The sequence below is a fragment of the Phascolarctos cinereus genome, unplaced genomic scaffold, assembly GCF_003287225.1.
Source record: "Phascolarctos cinereus isolate Bilbo 61053 unplaced genomic scaffold, phaCin_HiC Scaffold_3;HRSCAF=262, whole genome shotgun sequence".
NCBI classification, from domain to species: Eukaryota; Metazoa; Chordata; class Mammalia; order Diprotodontia; family Phascolarctidae; genus Phascolarctos; species Phascolarctos cinereus.
The window spans coordinates 161,682,958-161,705,310 of NW_027555736.1; the positions used below are offsets into that span (position 1 = coordinate 161,682,958).

Here is a 22,353-nt window from a genome sequence, read left to right on the forward strand (position 1 = left end):
TTCCTAACCCAATTCTTTTTAGTGCATCAGGTAGCTGAACGGGTGGAGGCTCTGGGTCAATTTGTAATGAAGACAAGAAGAACACTCAAGGGCCATGGGAACAAAGTCCTCTGCATGGACTGGTGTAAAGACAAAAGGAGGATTGTGAGCTCTTCTCAGGTAAAATACACTTGGTCTCAAAATGCCATTCACCAGTAATGGCTTCTGGTGCGAGTACTTAAATAAGGAGAAATAAAAATGCGTTTCTCTAAATTCTTTCAGAATCTTTGTAACTTTCATTCAACCATGTCAGTCTCCCAGAAGATAAATCAATACAGTCAATTCATTTTCTAAATCCTATAAGTCTTGCACCCCTTAGAAGTGAAAATTCAGTTGGGAATTATCTGTATGTGATCTCTATTGAGCAAAATAATTTCTTCCTTTCTGAATTTATAGAGTATTATTTGTTTACAAAAAAATCAATAGCAGTTTCATGGTTTCCATGGGCTTAAAAATTATTAATTCCTGCAGTGTTTCTTCAGTCCCCCAAGAAAACAGCATGAGGTAGTAGGAAGAGCATAGAATTTGGCATCAGAGGAGCTGGATTTTAATCCCAGCACAGCTTTTATTGCCTGTGTGACCTTGAACAGGTCATATTGCCCCCCCTTACCTTGGATTTCCTAATCTGTAAAATGGAAGAGTTGGACTAAATTATCTATAATCTATTAAAATATCTATATATTATATTATATAGATATTATATATATTATACTATATATATAATATCTATAAAATATAATCTATTTCAGTTCTAAATCTTATAAGCCCCTCCAAAAAAAAATCTCTGCATGCTCTCTCATTCTCCTCACCAGAATGTCTCCTCAAGATGTTTGGCTATTTTTAGAGAAAAAAAAATCTTATATAACCCAAAAGTATGAAAATGGGCCATTGTCAAGGATATTCAAATGTGCTAGGGAAGGTCATTCCCAAAGAAGAGTTATAGAGACATTTTTAACAATGAGAATATTATCAGAATAAAAAGTGTGTTGCTTCCCAGGATAACTACTTCGAAAGCAACACTACTTAGATGTATCACTTCTGGTATATTTGTTAAAAATCAGTGGTGTTACTTTCTAGTCACACCTCATATCTGGGTATCATTAGTCATAGTGATGGGTTCTTAAATGTTGGAGTATTGTCCATTGTACCAGTCAGTCTGAAATCCATCTCCAGAAATGACTAGGAATTATTTCCTACCTGGCCTTTCAGTCTAGAATCTCCAACCAGTCTGAGGGACATTATAAACGGTTGTTTTGATTGTCAATTTAAAATATTAGGGGGGAAGAATGCTATGCTGTGAAAACTCTCACCAGTTAGGACTTACTATCTTGAACTCAAACAATTCCACAATTCCTTTACGGAAGGCCAAAAGAATCAGACACCAAAGGAATCAACTAGATTTCTGCAGAAAATCTCAATGCTCAGGTTGTTACAGTAGAAAATGAATAATAATAGGATCTAAAAGTGTTATCAAAAACAACAAAAAAACCTATCAGATTAAAGATTTCATAAAAGTATTATATGTAGTTACATAAGACAGAAAACAACGTATAGGTCCAACTGTAGGGTAATGATTAAATAAAGTTTATATTAATGTAATAGAACATTATGATGCCACTAAAACGGAAAGGTGTACAAAATACAAAGAAATCTGGAAAGGTTTTTACAAAATAATACATTGTAAAAAAAAGTAAAAATAGAATGGAAAGCACAGAAATTACAATTATATAAGAGAAAAAGAGAATGGGAATGAATGGACAAAGAATCCTAATGAAGACCCAGAGGGAGCGACTGAAAAATTGTTATGCTACTTTATACATTGAAATAAATTAATGTAAACATAATTACTAAAATCGTTTAGTTGACTGTACTTGTGTTAAAAAGTTTTTATTAAAACTTAAAAAAAAAGAAAGAAAATGGCCAATGGAAGTAGGGATAGAGATGAAGGGTTATAAACATGATCAATAAAGCTGTAATTAAATTGTCCAACAGTTACCTGAAAATTATTTCAGGTTTATAATCTTTTGTGTGCAGGCTTAAGGATTTGGGACATTGTGAGTAGAATTTGAAATGTTTGAAATTTGTTTGAAATTTATATTTGTTTTAAATGTATGGTTATTTGAAATGTATGATTGTTCATTATAATGGATTGTATAGAACAGATTACTTTCTGTATTATGCAAACAATATGAAGTAGGAAATTGAGAATTTATCCAGATCAAATAGACGCTTACTCATAGGGAAAAGGAGAGTTTGGGGGCTTGAATTTTCCAAATAGATTAAAGGTTTCACATTGTTTTGTTTTGGTTTTTTAAGTAATATTCCATTTTTTTTCAAAACTGATGAGTTTTGTTTAGACACATCAGTTACATTCTGGTACCCTCCTCCTCCACTACCATTCCCCCAGGACCTAGCCATTTTTTTTATTAGGCTAAGCAAAAAAAATGTCAAATACATAAGATGCAATTGACAGCACAAAGAACTTTCCATTTTACCAGGCTTACTGCCTCTTACCAGGAAAGAAGTGTGCTTTAACCTCAGTCAGCTGGAAGCAACATTGGCCTTTACGTTTTATCTGAATTCTGTTATCTTTTAGGTGTTACCTTCATCTGCATTATTACAGTCAGAGTGTATATGTTTGTTTTCTTCACTCCTCATCAATAATATGTCTTCCTATATTTCTTAGAATTCTTCATATACCTTATTCTTTACAGTACAAGAATATTCCATTCATATACCATATACCATACCTTCATATATGATAATTTTTTCATCTTTTCCCTGATGAGAATAGATTTATAGGCCTGAAGCATCCAGATTATCATGTCAACTTTCTACTTTAGTTAGCCCCTGTAGATACAAATTTTAGCTGAAATTTTAGGCTGTATTTGTTGAAAATTCAGAGATACTACTGAGATCTGCCTTTTTTATTTCATCCAGGATGGGAAGGTGATAGTATGGGATTCCTTCACAACTAATAAGGTAAGAAATTTTTCCAAAGTCTCCATAATTAGCATCAAAAAGTATACAGTCCCTGTACACAGTGGGCATGAAATAATTGTATACTAATACTACTGCTAAGTATACAACTGTGAATATAAAACTGTTGTCCCCTTCTGCTAGAAAAGAGATATTTAGAATTAAAAATTTACATGAGTGAATCTCCTGTTGATATGGGATTATGTCTGTTGGAAAGTATGGAGGCAGCATAATATAAAAGAAACTGGAAATAGAAATGAAGTTCAAGTCAGAAGATGTAGATGCCAGTCCTGGCTTGACTTCCAGCATGCAGATCACAAGCCATCAATGACTGCCTATCTTATGCAACATCTCATGCCCTAAGTTCATCACAAGGAGTCCACTAGGGATCATGGGGCCTTCCTTCCTTTTGACATCTTTGTGAAACAATGAAACACATGAGTTGTCCATTAGTTTTCCCAATCTACTGATATGTGACCAGACCATCTTTTTAACTCATACATTTATTTTATGACATCCTTTATACTGATTCTCCTTCATAAATTCTTTGTATATAATGTGTTATACCTGTTAAATATAGATTCCAATATAAAATAACTGAAAATGCATCATTCAGATTAAACACTTTCAATATTTTTCACTGTCTAAATGCTTTTTAAAAATCAATACTGCTGGGGCAGCTAGGTAGCACAGTGAATAGAGCGCTGGCCCTGAAGTCAGGTTGACCTGAGTTCAAATCTGGCCTCAGACCAAACACTTGACACTTACTAGCTGTGTGACCCTGGGTAAATCACTTAACACCAATTGCCTAAAAAAAAAAAATCAATACTGCTTTTGTATTGGAGAATTTCTTCAAAATATTAGTAATTCCCATTGAATTTTCAAATTGGAGAGAGAAGTCTGATTTATTTAGTATAAATGAATGTCTAGTTCCTGAGGTATCAGAAAGTTCATGATCAGGGAATTTCTACCTCTGTCTCACATTCTCCCATGTCTTGTCCACCTATGAAGCCAGCGTTGGGGAATAGCTATTGAAAATTGTGATATGGTGTGGGGAGTTGAGTTATACCCAGTTTGACCAATGACATAAGGAATCAACTTCTTCCTTGAATATTGATGTGTTGAAGGAGGAAAGATGTGGCATGAGATTTGCCACTTGCCAAAATAGCAGAGGATGTAAACCTTACAAGCAGGTATTAGGATTGACACTGCCAATTTCAAACTCCAGTCCCTTGACTTCTTATGGCCTATTAGTGAATAGAAACATTTTGGGGAAAAGAAATTTATTTTTCTTGTAGCCAGCTAATTTTCCATGAGAAATATATCTCTGAAATAGCTGCATAAACTTACAGGAAGTTATGATTTACTTCAAATTAAGTTTACAAATAACTGTAAAAAAATTTCTCTGATTTTGTGTATGTTTCAGGAACATGCAGTGACTATGCCCTGTACCTGGGTGATGGCATGTGCCTATGCCCCATCAGGATGTGCCATTGCCTGTGGGTAAGTAGAATAGAACATCTCAAACTTTCAATCAGATTCATTTTATTTTCTTTTGGCAAGAAATTTCACTGTTCATGTCTCCTACAAAAGATATGCCATTAAAATGAGTGTTCCATTCCTTGGTTCCCCATAATTTTTAAGGCGTAAAACTTGACCTTCCTCTTACATATTTTTTACACTGGGTATAGGAAATCATTAGTGTAGAGAACTCACAGTGAAGAAACTCTCCGTATCAGATCAAGTCAATATATTTCCTGCAATTCACTGCCTTAGGTCCCTAGAAGACTGAAAGATTAAGTGATTTACCCATGGTCACATGGTCAGTAAAAGTGGAAGGCCAGGCTTGAACCCAGGTCTTTCTGACTCCAAGGCCAGCTCTTTATCTACTATGCTATTCTGTCTCTACATCCATAAGAGTTAGCTAACATTTACATAGTGCTTTAAGGTTTGCAAAGCACTTTACAAATATTATTTCATTTTATCCTCATCAACCCTGGGAAGGGCTGATGAGGATAATGAGGCCGAGAAAGAGTTAGTGACTTGCCCAGGGTCTTACAGCTGATAAGTATTTGAGGCAGGATTTGAACTCAGGTCTTTCTACCTCCAGATGCATGTAGCACTACATCTGCCACCTAGCTGCTCAGGTGAATAATCTATATTCTCATTAAAGAGTTTAAAATATGTGCAATCCCCTCTCCTCCCCCAAACAAGAAAGTGAAAAAGTCAACTCCCAGAAATTCCCTACCTCCTTCTCGTAGTTCCCTTTTTCCCCGCAGTCTCTCTCACTCCACATGAATACATTTCAAATGTCCAGACGCCTGAAGTGTATCAGAGGCAGATGCTGTTCAAATTTTTTTTTTAACTGGAGAAGCTGAAGCAATGGATGGTTGAGTAATCTGCTTAAATAAAAGTCAGTGGGAGAACAGTCAATCCCTTAAAAAGCATAAACAGCCTGCTGTGGGAGGCAGATCACACCACACACTTCTTTAATCAAGAATAGTGCTAGCCAAACATGCCGTATGGCAAGAACAAAGAAGTGTCTGCCTTGTCCTTGGTAAAGGACAAAACATTCCGATCGATTGTAAGCCACCTAAGAAGGTGAACACAACTGGTTAGTAATTCCCTTCTCAAAGGGACCAAGAGAGGCAATAATTTTCAGACCTGACATCTTGTATTTTCATTTCAGGAGCTCAAGTTCAGGTTGTTATGTGAAGTGGCTGCTTACTGGGGTTTACCTGTGACTCCTGGGCATGTTTCTTAGACTTTTGGGGGCGAGTCAGCCTGAGCCCAAGCCTTGCTTCTGGCGCCTTTGATAGCTGCCACTTTCCTTATCTTGATTCAGCCAGTTGTAATGAGAAGACAAACTAACAGTCTGTACTGCACAAATGGAGAGAGGTAAACATCAGTCCGGGTTCCTTCCTGGGGTATCAGAGAAGCCCTTCTGCACAGTCAGCTGTTGCTGATCAATGCAGCATGCTCCCTGCTTACTCATGCCTCTCACAGTAAAAGAGCCACTTCTCCCGGTAGTGAAAAGCTAGAAACAAGGAAGTCAGGGCAGGAAATCTGAGACAAGGAGAACAAAACCTGGGGCTGGGTATTACGGCAGGGAGAAAGAGGGAGAAAGCAGGAAGAGAATGACCCTCACTCGCTATATGAGTTTTCAAAACTAAATATTCAGAAATAAAGGAGTTTCCACTTTTCAGTGAAAACCAATCTGAGGCTGCTGATAAGGCCCGCTTAGTCTACTGCACAGAAGAATGTAATCCTTAGCAGAGGCTGATAAATCAGAAAGGGAAAACGTGGTTCTGTCCCATGCTACAGTCAAGAGAAGGGCTCCTTTTCCATGCAGCTGAAAATACTGCTCAATATCCATAAGTAGGTAACCTATCAACCTAACACCTGCTATGTGCCAGGCACCGTGCAAAGCACTTTACAAATATTGTTTCATTTGATCCTCACAACAACCCTAGGATATAAGCGGTGTTATTATCTCCTTTTACAGTTGAGGAAACTGAGGCAGAAAGAGGTGAAATGACTTTCCCAGGATCACACAGCTAGTAAGTACCTGAGGCCTGGTTTGAACTCAAGTTTTCCTGACACCCAAAGTCAGTGCTCTATCCACTGGGCCACCAGCCACTACCAGGAGAATTAGGGAAACAGAAAAGAGCCATCATCCTGGAAAATAATGTCTAAAGACATGGTGGCCTGGGAATTACCTTTTGTAATCTAACCTTTGGGTGTGCATTAAGATGTTCACAATACCTTTTTCATAAAATCACAGGGCTATAAAGGACTACAGTGTTCTTTCAGTGCAAGAGAGATGATTATCTAGTACATTCTGAGAGCTCTCTGGGAAAAGAGATTCAAAGTCTCTTTTGATAACTCCGTGTTAGCAGCACGCACAAATAGAAAAGTTATTCTTTATAATCTATAATCTTTAACCAAAATCCTTCTTCCTACAAATTAAGATAACTTCTAGAGTCTCATCATGCAAAGAAACTTAAGGGTTATCTTTTCTACCTCATAACTGAGCAGAAATCCCCTCTATAACAACCTTGTTATTTTTTTTCTATTTCAGTGGAGAGGGAAAACACCTGGTTGCTAGGATTTTATAAGAATCTCTATATAAAGTTAAATAGTAGCCCCAGGTTAAAAAGTAAGTTAGAAATTATTAAACTCAGGCTCTCACTTGACTAGGTCTCTGCCATAGCCACCTCTACAAACTAAATCGTTTTCAATACTTTCAATATTTATTTATGAGTCTGGTTTTCTGATGCTTACATGGTCTAGGTGTATCATCAAACCCACTCACTGGCTGTGTAACCCAGAGGCATGGCATCTAAAGTGGTCCTGAATCCCCCTTGTCTAACTGAAAGTCATAGAAAATATAAAATTACATTGTATTTATTGTTGATCATGAAAAAGAATTTGAGTCAGCAGAGCAAGACACTGCCTTAAAGGTTCTTTTACAGCAAAGTATCCCATCCATGCATCAAAATCTTTCAAGATATGGCAACAGAAATAACCCTATTCAATGACCCTCTAATTTTAAATATCAGTCAAAACATCAAATGGGGAATATGCTTTTCAAAAGTATTTGCCACTGTGATACAGCAGATACAGCACAAAGCCCATTTGGAAGAAGATGTTATTGTAGATGCCCCTGTTTTCAGAAGATTCTGTGGTGGTTCCATCAAGTTCCATAAAACTGAAATACCTTCTAAAGGAGACCTATAACCATTTAAAAGAGCTTGGTATAATCATCCATACAGGAAATACCAAGTGGATGAATGTTACGTATTACCTAGAAAATGAGCTTCATTTGTATAGACAGATTAGTATTTATGTCTGGGACAATCAATATGGATGGACCACAAATTGGGCTTAGAATTGAATAGGAGGACAAGAGTTGGCTGGGTTGCCTTCAAAAAACTGTGAAGTTCCTTTAATAACCCCAAGTTCCCCATGGAAACAGAAACTATCTTTTTAATACCAACATTCTACCACTGTTGCCATTTGGCAACAAGACATTAAGTGCAACACTCTCCAAAACATTAAAAATGAATATCACACAGGGCAATGGAGAGACACGTGGTATATGTGAGCAGGCTACAGCAGGGAATCAATGAGGAAATCCACAGAATAGGAATAAAAATGTCATCAAGGAAACATATGATAGACAAAGAGGATGAGCTGGTCACATGCTCAGGGCAAGTGATAACAGGTGGGCAATTGAAGTGCTCCATTAGTATTTTCACATGCTAGAAGAAAACAAGGACTGCCTCCAGCTGGTTGGATGGACACTTGCTACACTTAAGTGGCCAACTTAAGGGAGGATACGGATAAGAATCACATGGGATAAAGAAGTATGGACAGTTTGTGTTCTACGTCTTTGGAAGGGACTTCCCAGTTGATTAGATCACCTGTCCATTTGAGTACTCTTGAAATAACAGTTTCCAACTTCTCCACATTCTTCCCCTAACTGTGGCATTCCTCATTGGGCTTTCCTCTGTATCATTCCTATCAAGAGACATTAATGCAACAATTCTAGAGTGTTATAGAGCCAGATCTTGCATGTGTAGCATACATAGTATAGTAGAAATATCTTTACTCAGGAGAGTCCAGATTCTGGATCTGACTCTGCTACCTGGGCAAGCTCTTGAATTTCTCTGAGTCTCAGTTCCTCCATCTGCCTCCCTTTCCTGCCTCACCAGGTTGTGAATGAGAATTAAACAATTCTCTCTACTAATGCAGATGAGTAAGTCCCTTGTAATTTACAGACTTTAACTTATAGACTTAGAGTCACCAAGAAATTATAACTTGCCCATGATCCCACAGCTAGTACGTGTCAGAGGCACTTAGGTCTTTTTCATTCTAAAGCTGGTCTTCTATCTATTGCACCCACCACAGTACTGCTTATAAATAGGGATAATGTAAAAAATTTAAAGTAAGGCTAAATTCTCCTTATAGAAAAAAAAAAGTTCATCCTCTCCCTCACTAAATCTTTTGCTAAGAACAATTCTAGCTACTTTGAACTTCTAATAGAGAACCTAACTTAATAATTACCAACTCTGATTTTGTGTTAGCCTAATGTATACAGTTATCTCAAAAAGTTTAATGAACTGTTACAGAAATTCACAAATTTAGTTTCAGTATATATTCACACATACACACAACAACAACAACTAGACAGTATTTTTAATGGAGGGCTGTATTACCAAATCAACCAGACACTGTTAGAATGCCCCAAATTCCCTGAGGTTGAGGCTTTCTAGGTTGCTAGTAGTGAAAACAGTTGTTGAGAATTGGTAGGCAAGTTCACTCACTGGGTGTTAGTCTCTAAATCATTGAAAGTTGATTCTACTACAGTTAATTTTTTTTAGTATCATTAATACAGCACCTCATATACATATTATCATCAATAACTATTCACTCTGGGTAAATGTAAACTTATTGATCATATAATTTTCAGGTTTTGAGATTTAAAAAAATACTCAGAGTACTATAATGTCAGATGCTTTTTCAGTGTGACTTTTGCCATAGCCAGAATGTTCTAGGTCAGAGATTCTTTATCAGTTTTGTGTCATGGGCCCCTTTGACAAAGTCTGATGAAGCCTATGGACCCTTCCTCAAAATGACGTTTCTAAATGCCTAAAACAAAATATATGATTACAAAGGAAGTCAATCATATTGAAATAAAATTATCAAAATATATTTTTAGAAGTTCACAGACCCTAGGTCTAGACCCCCTGAACTAAGGTGGTCCATGCCCCCCAAAACAAACCCAATAAGCTATACCCCTGATCCTTTTCCCCCCCACAGCTAGCTTATATCTTGATTTCTTCATTTTGGGGCTTCATTTTTGGCCTAATTAGAAGGGAAAGATGTGTGTGTATGTGTGTGTAGGGAGTACCAGGAGTAAAGGGTAGGGGCTTCAACAATTGTCCAAAACAGAGTCTAGTTCCCAACTTGGAAGACCCCAGGGTGGGCTGATTAGTTCTAGATTTTCTTCAAGGGACTACAGTACTTTTGTCATTATAATGACAGGATGATGGGGATTGTGATGTATCCTGTGGTCATTCAGTATATTCCAGCAGATACCAAAATGCTTTATAATCTTAAATACAAAGTTCCAAATGAAATACTGAACAAGTACTAATGTGTACTACTTTTATAGTGTTCTTAAGTGTAGAAAATGTCCTGTGGATCTTTTTTCTTTATATATACAGTGCTCAAATGTACTGCTCCATCTTCTACAAAAGAGAGTCAACCACTAAAGTCAATTTTCATTTTCCATAAACATTAACCTGTAATGTATATTACTACTGCCTTCATTTCTATGTCTGAATACATGGTACTGCAAGCATCTACAATATAAAGTTGACAATTTACATTTCAGAAACAAGTGAACAAAAAGGATTTCAAAGACTCGTTTAAACTTCTCCATCCTCCCGACTCTTCTCCCCTATATAAGTATCAATGTTTGAAATTTCTTTGTTTTCCATGTTAGTGGCTTGGACAATAAGTGTTCTGTGTATCCCCTGACTTTTGACAAAAATGAAAATATGGCCGCCAAAAAGAAGTCTGTTGCAATGCATACCAACTACCTTTCAGCCTGCAGTTTCACCAACTCGGATATGCAGGTAAACAATCACTCAGCTGTCATAGATTTGCCATTGCTTAACCTTGCAAGCATCAGCCATGTGCAGAACAGCAGGAAATGCAGAGATGGGGACTACATAGGTGGTCCTCACTGAAAGGAAAAGATGTAGTGATTGTGTGGTTCTGTGTGTTCTGACAAGGTTTTCTCCTGGAACAGAAATTCACAGAATCTGAGGTCTGTGAACTTGTTTTTGTCTTTAAATTTTGATAACTGTATTTTGTATTATTAATATTATTTGTAATGCTGTGTGTTTTGTTTTGTTTTTGCATTTAAAACATGATTCTGAAAAGCACTCCCTAAGCCTCACCAGACTCTGCCAAAGAGACCCATAACACACACACCCACACACAAAGATTAAGAACTCCCATTTTAAAGGAATTTCTGTTCTCCTTTGATTGTCTTCATTACTTCAAGAATCAGTGAACTCACTGAACTGGATATTCTTTTAACTGATGTATATTGCTACCCTTCCATGCCTGAGATAGTTTTTAAGTTTCTGTTACTCAGTTTCAAAGGACTCATGATGAAACAAACAATAGGTAGGGGAGAGGGAAGAGGAGGAAAGAAGAGAATTTGGAACTGAAAACAAAAACAAAATAAAATTTAATTTTTAAAAAAATGTGTAAAAAATTTGAACCCTCAAAAGAAAAAGAGCTGCTGTGACTTCCCCTCTCCCCAAAATTCGTCAAAATTTAACCTGCAGACCACTATGTACAAACAAGACATATGGCTATAGATAAGTGAGAGATTGGAGGCTGCTATTGTTTGTCCTTCATTCTCAAAGAGGGCCATGACATCAGGGAGGTGATGCCGTGACATGCAAGTGAACTGGATTTAAGTGAAGGAGGGCTTGCAAAGTCACCAGCCTCCCTTTCTCCTCTAGAGCCATCTTGGTCCAGTGGTAAGATATAGACCAGGGCTACTGGAGATGGCCCCAAATGTAGGGTAATCTCAGAGGGAAGGCACTAAGATTAAAGAGAATTGCAAAGGCTTCTTGCAGAAGGTGAGATGTTATCTGGGACTTGAAGGAAGCCAGGGAAAGCAGAAGGTGAAGTTAAGAAAGGAGAGCATTTCAGACACGGGGACAGTTGATGAAAAGGCAAAGAGATGGAATACTGTATCTGAGAAACGGCAAAGGAAGCCAGTTATCACTGGCTCATAGAAAATTCTCACTTTAAGATAAAACATTTAAAATCCTCAAAGTACTGAAAATGCTGAAAATAATTTGCATTAAATTAGGCCCTTCTTTACATACTTCTATATTCAAAAGAAGGCGAAAACTAAAAGTACTGAAAATGTAATACAGCTTTAGCAAATTGTTTTTAGTTGAGCTCAAATCATCTTACTACCTTTGATTTTTATGTCAGTGGTAATGTTTTTATAATTTTTCCCATCACTTGGCATGAGCAACAGCATATTTAAGTAGATAGAAAACCCACCCTGAGCCAGGACAAGATGGATTCAGGTCCCATTTCTGACACATGCTTTTTGTGTGGCCCTGAGCAAGTCACTTAACCACACTCATTGCTCCAATCAATTCAATGATTATAAATTGCAGAAAAGATAATCTGTATTCATAGAGGTTGTTACTTCTCCAGGAGTTTCTTTCATTGATAAAATCAGTGACCCAAACAAATCAAAACACAAATTTACCGACCTCTTTCTGAGAGAAAACATCCTGCCTATAACACCCACAATGGGTTACAATATTTTTGGATGAAAGAAAAGAACAGCACCTAAAGTTAAAGACCCAAATAATTCAAACTCTCCTTGCTTAGCAGCAGATTCATTGATGACCAATCAGTAGATTTTAGTGGTGTTGACTTCTCTGTTGCGCAAAATGTTTATTGGTTGGCTTGTGTGGGAACCTGAGGAAGATCATTTTACCACTTGTGGGTTGAGCCTGTCAAAGTGTGAATCATTGCTGGATTTTAGCCAGTTTAAAATATATTTAGAAGAGTTGGCACCACAGCTGGCAGCAATAATAGGAAGAAAGTGAAGAGAGTAAGAAAGTGACATCTGACTAAGTACCATGAGTTAAGGGAAGGGGTGCTGACCGGCTGGGGAAACTTGTGACAGTTCCTGAGTATTAGATTGAGTTAAGGAAATTTCTGTAGAAATTTATAGTAGCACTGAATTTCAGAGTTGAGAGCGTCCTTAGAATTTGTCTAACCCAGCGGGTACTTGAACAAGAAATCCAGCTGCTCCGCCCTAATGAGCATTCATGAAGCCTTGGCTTAAAGACTTCCAGTGAGAGGTAGCTCACTACCCCTTTCAAGCCAGTTTGTTCTACTTAGGGACAGTTCTAATTGTTACAAAGTCTTTTTTGGTTACATTGAGCCTAAGTCAGTGAGTTAGAAGGACCAGGCCCTACCTTGGGATTGGTTCTGATAACAGGAATCATAAAACCTGAGCAAAAGAATTCTCCTTTGAAAATTTGCCTAGGATAGAAAACTCCAAGCGTTCACCTGTCCATTACTATAGCTACAGTGAAGAGGAAGAGATAAAAGGAAAAGAGAACACACTGTGTTGGGTGACCTTTTTAAAGTGCTTGTTGGCCATTCCAAGAAGTTTTAATTTTATGGAAATCATCCAATTTTCCACATATTTGAGAGCAAGAATAGGAAATTAGTAATTAAGTAAACATAGGCAGCGTGGTAAAACTGGAAAGAGTATTGAATTTAGAGTCAAAAGACCCAGGTTCAAATCCCAATAGGTGTTTACATTTTGTGACCTTGGGAAGTTACTTAACCTCTCTATATTTTGGTTTCCATATAAAGGATATTCCAAAAGTCATAGTGTAGCTTTATGCTTTAGTAGCTTAAAAGTCTTTTGAGAACACATATATGCTGAATATACTCATATTCCACATACATATACATATTAAGTAGCTACTGTGTATGAGCAAAGTATTGCTAGGTGTTAGACAGGATGAAAAAAATTAAATGTCACGACATCCCGTGAATGGGAATATATCAAAGTTTCCTCATCTGTAAAATGTCTCCCCAAAGTCCCTGACAGATATAAATCTATCAACTTAAATTAGACTAAAAAAATAGAGCATAGAACAAAATATTCATACCAGAACTGAAAATAGAATTCAACTTTAGTAATTTAATTAAGTTTCTATTTCTTTCATCAGCCCCAAGACATTTTACCAGAAGTTTATAGACCTCCAGGGGCAAGTCTAGACTAGAATGAGTCATTTGGAATTGAATCCAGACCTAACTTTTTTTGGAGTAGTTTTCAAGCTCTGGAGCCAGCCTGAGGTTTGAAAATATGGTCATGTGCTACTTAGCAAACTTCTAGTCCTATTTTCTCAAACTGCCAAACCTAATGAACTATTGCATGATGCCTGGTTGAACTGGGTTGGCTCTTAAAGGCCCCAGAGTAGCTGCTAACGGTGGTTTCTCTTCTTTATGCCCTTTTCAGGATGCATTTACCAGGTGCCCAGTACTCTGGTAATGGCACGGGCAGAAGAGGAAAGGAAAGGAACAATAATCTCTCTTTCCTTACAAAAAAGAAGAAGAATGAGATCCCTTATTTAACGTGCTGACTGTGAATATGTGTGTGTGTGTGTGTGTGTGTGTGTGTGTGTGTGTGTGTGTGTGGTATAGTGTAATGTGAAAACTACACATGAAAAATTAAACTAGGGGCAGCTAGGTGGTGCAGTGGATAGAGCTCTGGACTTGGAGTCAGCAGGACCTGAGTTCAAATCCAGCCTCAGACAATTGACACATACTAGCTGTGTGACCTTGAGGAAGTCACTTAACCCCAATTGCCTAAGCAAAAAAAAAAAATTAAACTGATTTCAAAGTAAAATTTAACTTTTGAAAAGTTAGAGATATATGGTGTTCACTTTATAGGGATTATAATAATAACTGATAAATCATTTCAGAGTTTTCACAGTGCTTTATCATTTCATTTGAACCTCATAATAACTCCATGAGATAGGTAGTACAGATATTATTATCCCCATTTTACAGATGAAGGAAACTGAGTCCCTAAGCTAAGTGAATTGCTTATGGTCACATAGCCAATGAATGTCCAGGGGAATTTGAAACTAAGTCTTCCTGACTCCAAGCTAAACACCGTTTTGATCATTTCTCTAGCCAATTTCGAATGTGCTCTGGAGATGATTGTAGAAAGGTGGGTGGAGGTGGAGAGAGATTTATCCATTGGTTAGGATGTTAAAAGGGATGCCCTTCCAACTGTAGGATGCATTCCATGGCATATAGGATGAATGCTACATGTCATGTGTGAGAAGGTCCAGTGCTTCTATTCTTTCCATTTCTCTTAGCAGTGGAATGTTTGTTATTCTATTCACTTGTTTCCCAGACATAGACAGCGAGATATCTATGCCCGAGAGTCTCCAGTTGTCTAACACTGTTGTGAGCTTATGGAGGGTTTTCTTCAGTTCAGTCTATAACTGTTGTCATTTGAGATCAAATTGAACTCATAGATGGATTCTGATGGAAAACCTAGCGGTAGCAAACCTTCTCCCAAACATTCAGTCCCACTTCCTTCACCAGTATCCAAAAGCAGCTCAGGCCCTCTTCCACAGCCACCTGGGGTAAAAGCAGGCAAGCTGCTGCCTCAGCTGCTGTCAGGTTGTTGGCATAGGAGTAGGAGACAAAGATAGTGTCCTTCATGGGCATGGTGGGCTTAGGGCTACAGCCCAAGCAGCCCCTGTACAGCTTGGGAGCCCAGAAAAGGAGTTGATAAGCTCTGGTTCAAGGTCAGGAAGTCAAAGATCTAGTAGCCTCCAGATAGGTCTGATGCAACAAATTATCTGGAGTGAGCCAAGTTTTTGGAAACTCCAGAGCAGGATTTTAAGGATCATAGATCAAGAACTGATAAGGACCTTAGAGCCATTTAGACCAGCCCCACTTCTTTTACAGATGAAGAAACTGAGGCCCAAAGAGGTGATATACTTTACCCAATGTCCCATAAGTAGTGTCAGAGATGGGCTTTGAACCTTAGTGCCTTAACCCCAAATTCATTGGTTTTTTTTCCTCTGTACTATGCTGTTTTTAAGGAGAACCAGCTTTTTTTGTTAGTACCTCAAACATTTTGTTTATCACTAAAAATAACTTGATATTAGTCATAACAACAGTATTTTTGTCCTTTTCTTGTTGGGCAGATCTTGACTGCAAGTGGGGATGGGACCTGTGCCCTATGGGATGTGGAGAGTGGGCAGCTTCTCCAGAGCTTTCACGGACATGGAGCCGATGTTCTTTGCCTGGATTTGGCACCTTCAGAAACAGGAAACACCTTTGTGTCTGGGGTGAGGCTCTTAAAATAAATGGATACCTGTCTCCAGGGAATGTGAACATTAAATAAGGACCATGGGGACATTTTTCATAAGGGAAGACTCGGCTGACCAGGGGCTTGCTATCTGGATAAGTGACTCTTCACCTGAGTTAGGTGAGAGAAAAACTCAAAGATTCTAGACAAAAGGAGAGAGAGGCAGAAAGGCTGAGAGTAAGGTTACCAGACCCTTCTTCTCATGTTTTTATAGTATTTTGTAACCAAACACTGTAATCTACTGTTTTAGTGAACATTACCCAGTAAAAAGTCTATGAGTGTGGGTCCCATTCTCTACTATTCCTTCTTTCTTACATTTTCAGGGGATCATACAGATTTTCTGGAAAAGTTCCATACTTAAGATATATCCTGTGGGTTAAAGCAAAAATCTTAGTGGGCTATTTTTTTTTCTTAAATAAAAAGCTAGTCAGAGACAGTGAGGTGGCGCAGTGGATAGAGCTCCAGCCTTGAAGTCAGGAGGACCCGAGTTCAAATCTGGCCACAGACACTTGACACTTACTTGCTGTGTGACCCTGGGCAAATTAAACCCAATTGCTTCACAAAAAAAAAATAAATTAAAAGCTAGTCACAGCAGAGCATCAGTGAGTAACTAAAAGACCAACATCCCTTTTCTGAGGATCAAGAGAACAAAGAATACATGACTGAGCCATGTGATATGAACAACACCCAAGGACCTGTGAAAACACCAAGAAGTTGAAGGGTTCATCAAGGGTCACAGTATAATAGACACAGAGGGAGTATAGTGGCTGTAGGGGAACTTGGGGAGACAATGTGGTATAGTAAAAGAAAGGGGGAATTTGGAAATAAGAGAACCTGATTCTAGGCTCTGCTCAGCCACTAACTATTTGAAGACAACTTCTCTGGACCTCAGGCTCCTCAGCTACAAAATGAAGTAGTTGAAAAAGGGAGAAAAAATGAAATAATATATTTACTGCACTTGCAGATGTTTGGGTTTTTTTTCTGTTAGGCAGCTAAGAAGAACAATTAGGGACAAGTTATGTTTACATTAATCTTCTATAAAAGAAAAAAAACAGTTTGGGGGAAAAAATTAAGATAAAAATGACAGATAAAAAACTTGGTGCCAGGCAGCTAGGTGGCACAGCAGATAGAGCACTGGCTCTGGAGTCAGGAAGACCTGAGTTCAAATCTGGCCTCAGACACTTAACATTTACTAGCTATGTGACCCTGGGTGAGTCACTTAACCCCAATTGCCTCACCAAAAACAAACAAGCAAACAAATAAAAAACAAAAACAAAAAAAATGGTGTTTAAAATTAAAAGAATTTTTAAACTTTTACAAAGATCTGATTTTGATGCTTTTAGAACTCTTATAATTTGGAAAATGTACCTCCATATTGTGGAAACAAATTGGCATTGAAACCAAGGCAAAGGGGCAGCTAGGTGGCACAGTGGATAGAGTACCAGCCCTGGAGTGAAGAGGACCTGAGTTCAAATCCAGCCTCAGACACATAACACTCACTAGCTGTGTGACTCTGGGCAAGTCACTTAACCCCAATTGCCTCACCAAAAACAAAAAAACAAAAAACAAGGCAAGAGTTTCCTAACATCAGAGTTCTAGAAATAGTAAGAAACTTGGAAGCTGCATGATTAAAAAGGAAAAGAGAGAGCTTATTGAATTAAGCTGCAACTTTTCTTACTAGTCATCTTTGCATTGCTTTAACTAATGATTAAATCTCCATGAGACAAATCAATCGATTTGACTGATTTTTTTTCTCCATTCAGTCATCCTAATTTTCTTGGAGAGACAGCCATTTTATATATTGTTTCATATATTTGGTGGTTATCATGTACTCATTTGTAAATCTATGAAGTAATAATACTTCAGAAATCTGTGGGTGCTCCCAACAACACAGGCCCCAATCCCTCTATAGCTTGGTACCCCATCTTCAAGAAAAGCTATGATAAACCTGGGTATGAGCTTCACTGAACTTAACTTGGCTGGTCCTCGTACAAGAGATAGAGAGGGGCAGCTAGGTGGTGCAGTAAATAGAGCGCTGGCCTTGGAGTCAGGAGGATCTGAGTTCAAATCCATCCTCAGACACATGACACTTACTAGGTGTGTGACCCTGGGCAAGTCACTTAACCCCAACTGCCTCATCAAAAGAAAAAAAATCAAGCAAAAAAACAAACAACAAAGAGATACACAGAGTGCCAGTGTGCCCATATTTGAGCCTTTCTAAGTGGTAAGGCATGTCAGGGCCTAAACTCTATTGGCAAGGCCTTCTGGAACCTAGGGTCATTTCTATGTCATGATGAAACATGAGAGTAGTACCTTTGTGAGAGATCGATGATGAGAGCTGATATTTATGGAATACTCTTCCAGTTACCAAGTGCTTTGCCTACATTATCTTATTTAATTCCTTTGAACCGGAAATGGGGGGAAATGAGGGACTAGAATAGTTCCTGGACCCCTGATTGTCTTTGCCTTTTTGGCTATGGGAAGGTGAGAGGGAGGGGGAGGAAAAGGTTCAAAGGGGAGAAGAAATAGGTAGGAAGGGGTCTCTGCAATAGTTTCTACCTCCTCTGAAAAGGGAAAATAGAATTAATAGAAAATAGGATTAGTAGAAATAGAAAACAGAAATAATAACAAAATGATCCAAATGCCACTTCTCTCTTATACCTCAAAGCCACAAGCTCTGCTTTCTTAAAAAAAAAAAATCAGACATATTCTTTGCTCCCCAAAAGCTTATTTAATTGAAAATGATTGCCTTATATCAAATTTGTACAGAAAAAATCTCTTTATTTTATAGGGGAAAGGAACTGGACCTCTGGTTTAATTAGAATAAGGACTCCCCCAACCAATTCAGATTAGCACCTTCTCTGCAACTTAGTCTTAGAGATTTGCCTAGATCACCAAAATTTGAAGCAACTCAACCAGCTTCACACAGCCAGTATATATCAGAGGCAGGTCTGCAACCCAGATCTTCCTAGCATCAATATTAGTCCTTGATCCATTAGGTCAGGATATTGGTTCACTTTACTGAAGAAATATGAGGTGTTTAGATAGTATTAGCCAACGTGGTATTAAGTCATATTCCATAGTTATGTTGCATGTTAAAATTTACAAAGTATTTTTCTCACAACAGCTTTGTAAAGTAGAAAGTGTTACAGTTACTACAGTTATTATGTTCACTTAGCAAATAAGGGAATTGAGACTCAGAGAGGATGTGCCCAGGACCATGGGAATAAGAATTGGTCAAGCTAGCGCTTGAACGCAAATCATCTGGTTCCACATCCAGTAGTCTTTTGATGCATCATGCCTACGTTTCTTTTCCATTCCATTCCCTTACCCTTATTGTCCTTTTAGGCATACAACTCAGAATAACTTTCTTATTTCTAGGGATGTGACAAAAAAGCCATGGTTTGGGACATGCGCTCTGGCCAATGCATCCAGTCATTTGAAACACATGAATCTGATATCAACAGTGTCAGGTTAGTAAATTACTATATGTCTTACATCTATATTACATTTTCTCTACTTTGCTCTTTTTTCAGAATATGGATAAATTGAAACTGAAAGGGCAGTTGGACATAATATCCACAAGACCTTGAAGGGAAGATTTTTTCCCCAAAAAATAAGCCTCATTGTTATTCTGCCCCTTAAATTGTGTTTATGTGACACAAGATTATAAACAAAAATACAAGGAGAAGAGTAGATACTAGGTAAAGAAAACAACCAGTTAACAATCTGAATTCTCTTTTGATTCTTTGCAAGGCATTGATATTTGAAGAGGGGGCAGACAGAGGCACAGATAATGATGATGATGATGATGATGATGATGATGATGATGATGATGATGATGATGATGATGATGATGATGATAATGATAGCATTTACATAGCACCATAAAGTTTGGGAAGCACTTTACAAATATTTTCATACAGAGTCATACAGTAAGTTTATGGGGCTTCATTTGAACTCAGGTCTTCCTGACTCCAGACTCAGTTTCTATCCACTGTGTCACCTGGCTGTCATAATAATACTATCAAGCATAAGTGGTGGGATAAGTTAATAGGAGTGTGTATGATGTGATGGGTTAGAGAGAGTGGACAATTTGCAGGAAGGTAAGAGAAGGTAAACACTGAGCAAGAAGGAATTGGTAGATCATTATTCCAGAAAGATCAATAAGTCTGTTTTCATTGTCCTGTAATGATAAGGTGGTTGGTTGACCAAATATTCTGCTGTTCAACTGGTTATTTGGAAGCATATTACCTGTCCAGAGAGTGGGTGGGTAGGGGAAATACAGTGAATGGTCAGTGACACAACTACAGAATGCTAGTATATTCACATTTCTTACATCCCAACTTTAGGGAAAAGGACTTGTTTTTAACCAAACATGCCAAAACTTATACATTAAAGTACACATTGTCCCCTCCAGAGGAATCCCCAGGACTGTTCATACATTATTCTACTGGGGCTCCCATGTTTGAAACACCACTTGGGGGGGGGAGGGGTTGCATTCTTTTTTTATATCCTTAGGTGAATTTGATTTTTTTAAATGGCCACAAATTATTCAAGCCTTATAAAATGGGTGAGCAAGCTGGGTGGTGTTAGTTTTGGTCAAGTCAAGATGTGACTACAAAGTAATGGATCCGATTTGGCCAATAAATTACCTCTAAAAATAATTTCAGTGAAAGAATCCCAGACAAACATGTTTTGAACAAAGGCAATATCATTAGAATAAGTATGATGTGGGTACTTGGAAAAGACAAAACTCATTTGGATATTCAAAAATTCTAGTATTCCCCTCTATCAGCTTCCTTTGTAAAATAGCTTCATTACCTATATACAATTTGCATATAATTTTTTCATCAGAGCTTTCTTTCTCTAATAACTCTCAGAGAAGTGGTATGACTTAGTATATTAGGTAAAAGTAAGCAAATGAACAAAAAAACTCAGACCCAATTAACTTGACAGCATGGTGCTGCAATAGCACAATGAATGTCATGTTTACTAAGACTCAGTGACATTACCCCATTAACAAACTTCTGGTTGATGTAAATGCCATATTGTGTTCCAAACACGTCAGGATCTCCAGGGATTCTGGCCAACTAAAGCCTCATCTGTTGCCCTCTCTTCTGACAAGTACAGTTTCAGGATGGTTCATTATAACATAAGAAATGATATCTGGGGCACTTGGGGGATTCTGGGAAGATGGCAGAGTAGGTCAGAAAATTCCAAACTCTCCAGATTTCCTCCACAAATGAGACAAAATAGCACTTCAGGGTGAATGTAGAGCAGCAAAAATAACAAGAGTTGGTGCAGAACAGTGGTCCTGCCAGAACAACCGGAGAAGAGGAGAGGAAAGACCCCAGGGATGAAGGTTTGGCCTGAGTGAAATGCAAATATCTCCAGGCTATCTCCACAGAAACAACAAACAAGGAGCCCAAGGACAGCTGAGTTGGGAGGTAGCCTCAGCCCAAGCCACAGGAATTCTCACCTCACAGACAGGGTAGGGAGTCAGACATCCAAGGAAGGGAAGATTAAAGTTGCCAAGGGATGCCAGGCCCAGCTATGCTGCCAAGCCACAGTCCCATCCCAGGCTGCAGCTGAAGCTGAGAAGGAACCAGCACATACCAGGTGAGTGCAGAAGCGGTGGGGCAGGGACGCTGCTAGCTATGGGCACTTACGGGAGAGCTGAGTTCCTGGTTTCAGTTCTAGGCCAGAGGGGAGAACTGAAGATTACAGCCACTGAAGGGTTCTCAGGGAGCAAAAGTACTTCCAGCATAGTGTGTCTGGGGGCCCTAGCCATGGCTTGGAGGGGGAATGGAGTGCTGAGATTGGGCCCTAGACAAAGCTCAGAAAATAACAGTAAGAAAGACCTGAGGCCAGAGGCACCATCTCCCACACCCCAGGACAGGAGATGATTATAATAAGCTGCTATAAATGAATGAATGAAATGAATAAGCAAAGGAGAAAGAACTTAACCATAGACAGTTACTATGGGAATAGAGAAAACTGGCGTTCATTTTCAGAGGAGGATACTGAGGCGAAAAAAAAAAAGCCTTTCCTACTCCAAGGAGTAATGTCAAATGATCACGTCCCCAAAAAGAGTTCTTGGAAGAACTTTAATAGGACTTTTAAAATCAAATAAGAGAGATTGAGGAAAAATTAGGGAAAAAAATACAAGAAAACCAAGAAACTATGAAAAGAAAGTCAACCAACTGGAAAAAGAGATTCAGAATCTTCAGAAAGAAAACAACTCCCTGAAAACTAGAATTGGCAAGGAGAAGTAAATCATGTTATAGGCTACAAGAAATAATAAAGCAAAATAAAAAGAATGAAAAAGTAAAAGAGAATGTGAAACATCTCATAAGAAA

General features: G+C 38.2%; 1 protein-coding gene across 1 annotated transcript in view; it reads left to right on the forward strand.

Annotated features, from left to right (window-relative positions):
• The window catches only part of GNB5 (G protein subunit beta 5), a 55,738-nt gene that overhangs the window by 14,169 nt on the left and 19,216 nt on the right, over positions 1-22,353 (forward strand). The window contains 6 exon segments of the mRNA XM_020980963.2: positions 23-159; positions 2,980-3,021; positions 4,445-4,521; positions 10,532-10,664; positions 15,828-15,971; positions 19,373-19,464. Coding sequence (XP_020836622.1) covers positions 23-159; positions 2,980-3,021; positions 4,445-4,521; positions 10,532-10,664; positions 15,828-15,971; positions 19,373-19,464 — 625 coding nt within the window.